Here is a 6588-nt window from a genome sequence, read left to right as displayed (position 1 = left end):
ATGGGGATTATGGAAACAGCAGCCTGGCAAGAGAAGGCTGCCAAAGGCAAATGGCACAGCCGCGCCGTTGAAAGCCAAGTGCATGTGGATGAGGTAGGCCGTTATAAACCAAGCAGAATAGGCGAAGATCGACAGCGGCGGTCGATGTGCTGCAGTGTTCTATGAAGAACAGCCAACAGCCAAGCCGATAAACGGCGCGCGTTCCGAGGAGTGGCTTGAAGACCAAGGGCCAGAGAGAACGTCGCCCGCACGTTTGACCACTGAGATGCATATTGCCGATCAGAGCCCCCTTCGGGGTTGAGTGATCGAGGCTGGCAGGCTGGATCGCTCTTTATTTGCATTTGTGTTTTGCATCTGCATCTCTCGCCGTGCAGTGTCCGGTTGCCAGCTAATTCGTAATTCGTGTATCTTGCCTATGCTCGGGTTGCGTTCCGTCCCATTTCCTCCATGTCAAAGGGTGGCTGTGATGAAAGAGAGATGGTCTCTTAAAGGATTCGTTTGCTGAATGTGAAGCTTGCCGAAGAACATTAACATATATGTCGAACGTAATTATACTCCTTATGTTTGAAAATGTTGTTGTTTCTCAATCTTTCTCCGCACATGACTCAGAACTGTCAGGGTTCCGAATTTCTTCCAGGCGAGCGCCGTCCAGGGCCATGATAAGATGTTGCCTCTAGCAAACATGGAAAGTCGGGAACCCGGCAGAAATGCCCCAGTGCCACTTAAGTGTCGCAATGGAAGGGGAGACTTGAGGGGAGCTTCCCGTCTGAGAGCGGTTCTTCGCAGAAAAAATGTCAGTTCAGCACAGACTACCCCGTAGAGGGCAAACCAGGTATTTTGGGCCGGGATCCCTAGCCTTGCAGACAGTGGCTGTACAACATACTGAATAACACACTTGTCAATTTCTTTAAAAAAAAATTCAATAAAATTGCGCTAGCACCGCTGTCTCGAAAACCCACCGAAGTATTACCAGGCCGTTCAGGGGCAACTCGAAAAGGAAGAACAGTTGAATTTGTTTGAATGCGCAGTTGGCCCCTGGAGCTGGACGGTACTTGTGAGCAGGTAGGCTTTGGGTGTCTTGGTCTGGTCATGCGTTTCATGCTCGGCTTTCTTGGCTGTTTGTGACGGACACTGGGTTTGTGCTTTGGATCAGGACGCTTTTGCTCTGTAATATAAGCGTTCATTCGGGAAGTCAACAAATCACCAGGCATTGAATACATTTTTGTTGTCGATGGCCTTTCGTTCTCGTTTTGATTTCTCGTTTCGCGGGCGAAGTAGCAGGTGCGCGTGACTTGACCTCGAACTTTTTACTCCGTGTTCCGTAGGATGATGTTCGGCACGCATGAATACGGGTGTGAAAGCCTTTTTGGTGGCAAGGGAGATGATGTCAATAGTGACGCCGTATTCTTTCCCCCCTTGTCCAGATAGATACCTTTTTCTCTTGGGATGCTTCGGTGCCTGGAACTTTGTAGGAAATAACACATGGTTAGCGCTATATTCCCTCCTTTAACAGATGTAGTTGGACGAATGGCCTGGCGGTTGTTGATTGTGATGACAATATCGACCTGCCCAATCTGCATCGCACTGTCAAGGCGAAAGCGACCAGCGTCATCCGCCAAAGACGCTGATAGTGAATCAGACTCCGGTGTACATCGCATCAGCGAGCAACTGTACCAAGCATCCTCTTTCTGAGTTGATGGTTCGTCTTCTTCTTCTTCTTCTTCTTCTTCTTCTTCTTCTTCTTCTTCTTCTTCTTATGGCTTTCAGGTTTTCTTCATGTTCCCCAAAACTGCGGTTACCATTTTGTGTTCATTCGGTCCTCTTTTACTTCTTCCACTTGTCATAGACGGCTTCTCTTTCAGCGGGCCGCATGCGGCCAGGGTCTTTCTCTTTGACCCATCAGTCAAGCCTTTTCGACCGTGGGGTTTTGTGACTTTTTTGGGTGGGAAAGAAAGGGGACATGCAAACCACAAACGGCCAGAGCTTGGCCTCTGCGCAAGCCCCGTATGTCGTAAGGGGCTTTCCACCCAAAGTGGCTAGGGGACAGCTCAGAGCTCTGATGCGCGGCTGATCTCTTCTTGTTCGGGATGGTGCGTCATGTGTGTGTTGTGGGTAGACTGGATGGGCAATGTGAGGGGTTGTCCGACGCCTGGATAAATTCAAGGTAGTGTGCCCGAGCTTCTCGTGCTTCAAAGCGGTGTGGTCCAACGGTCGCTTGACAATATGCCAAAAGTGTGTGGCGAAACACCTCTACATCTTTGGCGAATCTTCGAATGCGATTCCAAGGGCCGGTTAGGTGGTGATTGGCCGAGGAGACGACGAGGCAGACCAAGCATGCTCGGACAATGCGTCGTCTAGCGTGGTTGTGTACGACTGCCACCACGAAAAAAATCCAGACCAATGCCTCTTTTCTCCCCCCACACCGTAGTGTCGTCTCGGACATGTCACCGACATTAACCTGTGAACGGTGATGCTCGCTAGCAGCATATTGACACGTTGACGACAGCGTTGCTATACGCAAGCTGACAAGGCCATACAACCGATTCCATCGAGTGGTGACCACAGTGTTTTCGACACCGCCAATATTCGCATTCCTGAGATTCGGAATCTGGAGAATCAACCATTTGATAGGCGAGCTCTCCTTGCGGAGAGGAGCAAACAACCGCATATTTTGCGGGCAGCCAACAGACGCCATACAGACCCCGTCGATATCCCAAGGTGGTCGGGTGGAAAGGGGTGTGGAAGTTCGGCGTGCTCCGTAAACAATGGCTCGATATGATGCAGACTCGGAGGCTAGAACGTTTTAGAAAAGGATGTTTTCTAGACGCAAGGGAAGATGGCGGAAGAGTGGGCTGCTTTGCTCGTTCCTTCTCGATCTGGCTTGCTTGTCGTTGTCAACAAAGGTGTGGAGTTTTCAAGTCGCTCCTGCCCATGCAGTGTGCCGAAATAGGCATCTGTACTGGGCGGCGTTGATACACGGACGTAGCAGATGACACAGCTGACACTAGCACACTAGCACGAAGGATCACTCTTTCCGTTTCTGTGACACGTCCGTATGTACATCGTAATTGCTCAGAACAAGAAGGCACCATACAAGGGCAGGAACTTGGCAAGTGCGAGATAGGCCCGCGATTGCTTCGAACGGAGTTTTGTTGTAGGGTTCATGCTTCATGGCTCATCAGGAAGTGCGCATCCAGAATACGGGAAACCGGGATCATTTCGGGCGATTCTGCACGATGTCAGCAACCTTGTTCCCCCTTTCTTCTCTGGTCCTGGTGCAGGAGTTGCTCCACGCTACGCGCATGACAGGCTTCACTCCCATTGTCGTTTCCTAGTCGGGCGAACGATGCGTGGTTCAACGCATATTTAGAAGGGGCCCACGATAGCTTGTCCCTTTCGCCTTCTGAATTGGGCTCACAGTTTGAATGCCCCGCTTCCTCCTCCTGCCTCGCCACGCGCACCTGCCTGGAGAAATGTTCAGGAGCTGTAATGGCGCGCTCCGTCTTGCATACTCTTGTCCCCCATGCCATTTTCGCTGTGTGTCTTCCTCGTCATCCAATCGCCTGTCATATCTCAGCTTCATTTCCTACGCTCTCGGCGGACCCAAGCAACGGGCAACAACGCGTTCCTCGGATGCGATTCCGGTAGTTGCATTCGGACCGCAGGTTGTATCTCTCCGAGGACAACGTCTTTAAAAAGTGAATGCCACATGGCCTGCTAGCAAAACAGGCCTCCTCTGTGCTAATCGCTACAGTACGACGTATGTGGTCCATGCAGACTTCTCACATTAATCGCATACCCCAACACTACTCCGAGGGGATGGCTGGGCCGGCTGTTTGGCAATATGAGGAAATGGTGCTTTTCGCAATGACGCGTGTCCCAGCAAAACACGACGCCAAAAGAAGAGAGACCAATTTAAAAACATCCTGCTGGGGTAATGGCCTGTCGACCGTCTGTCGTGCTCCGCCAAGACCACGTTTTTCTAGCGACATGAACACCCCAAATCAAACAAAACGGACCGGACACGCGAGCGCCATATGATAACGTGATTGGCAATTCCTTCCCGAGAAGCCTCGTGGCAGGTGGGTGCCCTAACCACGGCGCAGGTGTCATGCTGTCCTTCTTCCCCTACTTCCTAGGAATGGTTCGGGGATGTCATATCATCTTCTGGCAGGTGTCAAGATGCCCCGGTTTTAGTGACTTTCTGCCTACTTTGTAGGTACGGCAAGACTGTGTATTCAGTAAGGAGTACTCAATAGTCAGTTGCAAAACCATCGGCTTGCGCTGGGTAGGAAGCCCTTACGGTACATCACCTCTGCCCCTTGCATCAGACAGTTGAGTATTGGACGCGCAGCTGTAGAAAACCAAACTAGCACAACGCAGCTAATTTTATCGGCCACTCCTGTTGCCCAATGACAGGTCGCACACCACATGTGGCACGGCCGTTATTTTGCAGACTACTCCGTAAAGAACTTCTTTCTTGCCTTCCATCGATTGCAGACGCATGGGGCAACTGTATCTTCAGTACGGGTGCAATACATGGCACGACAGAAGAAATGCCTACAGAGTATTATCAGAAACGGAACAAGGTAGCAAAAAGGCCGGCATTGGCATCGGCACCGATAATAATACCGGCAGGACGGTGAATGCCAAAGTAACCATAGTGGCCAGGCTCGGGCGTCGAAGTGGCAACCCACCGCCTGCGCCAGACCGTTTTGTCTGTTGGTTGAAGAACGGTTGGCTGGAGTCCAATGGTAAGACAAGGTAACGGCCCGACGGCATGGGCGTTGCAACCGCTTCTGTTGTGCAACGCTCGGAGACGGTGCAAAGCAAGACATGTCTTTTCACCCCAGAAAATGTCAGATCTTGAAATTATGGCATCACCAGGTGCCAGGTTGACGGAGGACGTTTGCGAAAGCCATGGGATGTCCAGTTACACCTTAGCCACACTGGGAAACAGACTGCGCCGCGTGCATGTGCTTCGCAAGATAGTTTGCGCCCAGAGCTGCACGCAGCTGGAAGCGTGGAGCTGTGCATGCGAAAAAAAAAAAGTTGGCGCCGGACGTTGGCGCCACTGTGTTCGGATGAAGCTGGAAATGGAAGCCACAAATTTGCTTTCACTCTTTTCTTATCTTTGGTATGGCCTTCCCTCGCCCTCTGCAGCCTCTACGATATACTCGCATTTTAGAGTACAGGCTCCAATTCCCCGATGGTCTGCGGAACACGAAAGCAAGAAGACACGGCGACATGGAGCAAACAGATTTGCAGTTCTCTTCTTCTTTGCTTCCCACGAAAAGCGACAACAGGCACGGAATTACGGAGGATGACTACCTCCCCAAGAGTACGGCGCTGCAACGCACATGAAGTATGCTTGGGAACAAGGGGAGCATAAAAGCAACGTTGTCGACCAGGGGAACGGTGAGGGCGCTCGGGCCCAATCACTCAACATGCATGGTGAGGAGGATCTTGCTGAGGGGGCCGGGTGCCTGGCACGAACAACAGAGAAATTCGCGTGTTGCAAAATCTTTTCCAGAGACATCCTTGCTTTTTACCATTGCGCTCTTTCGCGACAAATACCACAGAAAAGCAAAGCAGCCTTTACTCTGTTCATGTTAGTTTGGTCTGGCGTGCCTTACAGGGGTATGGGTAGGATGCAGAGTGGGGATGGCGAGAGAAAGAGAAAACAGGGGCTGCTAGTGTCTCCAGGTCCAAGGGCCCATCGCCAACCCTTGTTGATGGATCTTGTAAGGAGTACATGTAAGATACAGAGTACAACATACATTGTGCTCCCTCCAAACGTTATTTTCCCCTCCTCCTCCTTTAGCTTCTGTTTTAAGATACTTTTGCTTCTTTCCTCTCGGTTTACTTTTTGTTCGGGCCTGCTATTTTCCTCTTTTCCCTCTTTCTTTTCTTTTTCTTTTGTTCCTTTTCTTCTTTCTTTTCTTTTCTCTGTCTCCCGACAACAGGCCAATCGTAAAAGCCACATTTGTGCTAGTTGAGCCAGACAGCTGTCAAAAAGTACAGGTACTTTTTACCTTGTCATTTTCGCCCGCACTCTACTTGCTTTCTTTTTGTCGTGACTGTAATGCTGTGTGTGTTATGGGACGTAAATAAAAAGGGCAATTTGAAGCCTTTGAGGTTCACTTGTCATCAAATATGGCGCGTTTTATAAAAATCGCGATCCTAAAACGACGTACAAGTCACATCCAGATACGTACGAAATACGCCAGTACATATATTTATCTGTACGTCAAGTGATCAAGCACCTTCAACGGATATATCACACCTTTTGATTAATTCATTCTTTCTTACGATCCGGTGAGTATAGGGACAACACTTCGCTTTTCGGCAAGCCTTATTTGCATTTAATATTTACAGCCCGTGCAGCATCCTTCCCTTGCAGACGTCGGCATGCCTCTCCCTTCCTCGTCCCGCTTGCTCAGTTCCTCGTCCAAGGTTCCCATCAACCTGGGAAAGAGCATCCCGGCCTCTTTCTTTCATTTCATCTATCGTCACTATTTGACTCGGCATCGCTCCTTCCCTGGTCTTCGACAGTCTACATGTTATTGAAATAGCATGTATTGCACT

At 50.2% G+C, this 6588-nt stretch overlaps 2 protein-coding genes across 2 annotated transcripts; one reads left to right on the top strand and one right to left on the bottom strand.

Moving 5' to 3' along the window:
• SPSK_10667 (uncharacterized protein) lies at window positions 1-301 on the top strand (the record flags this gene model as incomplete). The annotated part of the gene is made up of 2 exons (XM_016736989.1): window positions 1-93; window positions 122-301. The coding sequence occupies 2 exons, from the start codon at window positions 1-3 to the stop codon at window positions 299-301; spliced, it is 273 nt and encodes a 90-aa protein (XP_016583479.1).
• A 2938-nt stretch (window positions 302-3239) lies between these two features.
• On the bottom strand, window positions 3240-3530 carry SPSK_05732 (uncharacterized protein; the record flags this gene model as incomplete). Its single annotated transcript, XM_016732470.1, has 1 exon — window positions 3240-3530. The coding sequence occupies one exon, from the start codon at window positions 3528-3530 to the stop codon at window positions 3240-3242; it is 291 nt and encodes a 96-aa protein (XP_016583478.1).
• Window positions 3531-6588: the final 3058 nt, after the last annotated feature.

This window comes from Sporothrix schenckii (assembly GCF_000961545.1).
Source record: "Sporothrix schenckii 1099-18 chromosome Unknown Cont49, whole genome shotgun sequence".
Classification (NCBI taxonomy): domain Eukaryota; kingdom Fungi; phylum Ascomycota; class Sordariomycetes; order Ophiostomatales; family Ophiostomataceae; genus Sporothrix; species Sporothrix schenckii.
The sequence above is the reverse complement of the archived record's forward strand: the minus strand, read 5'-3'. Positions and strand labels throughout refer to the sequence as shown.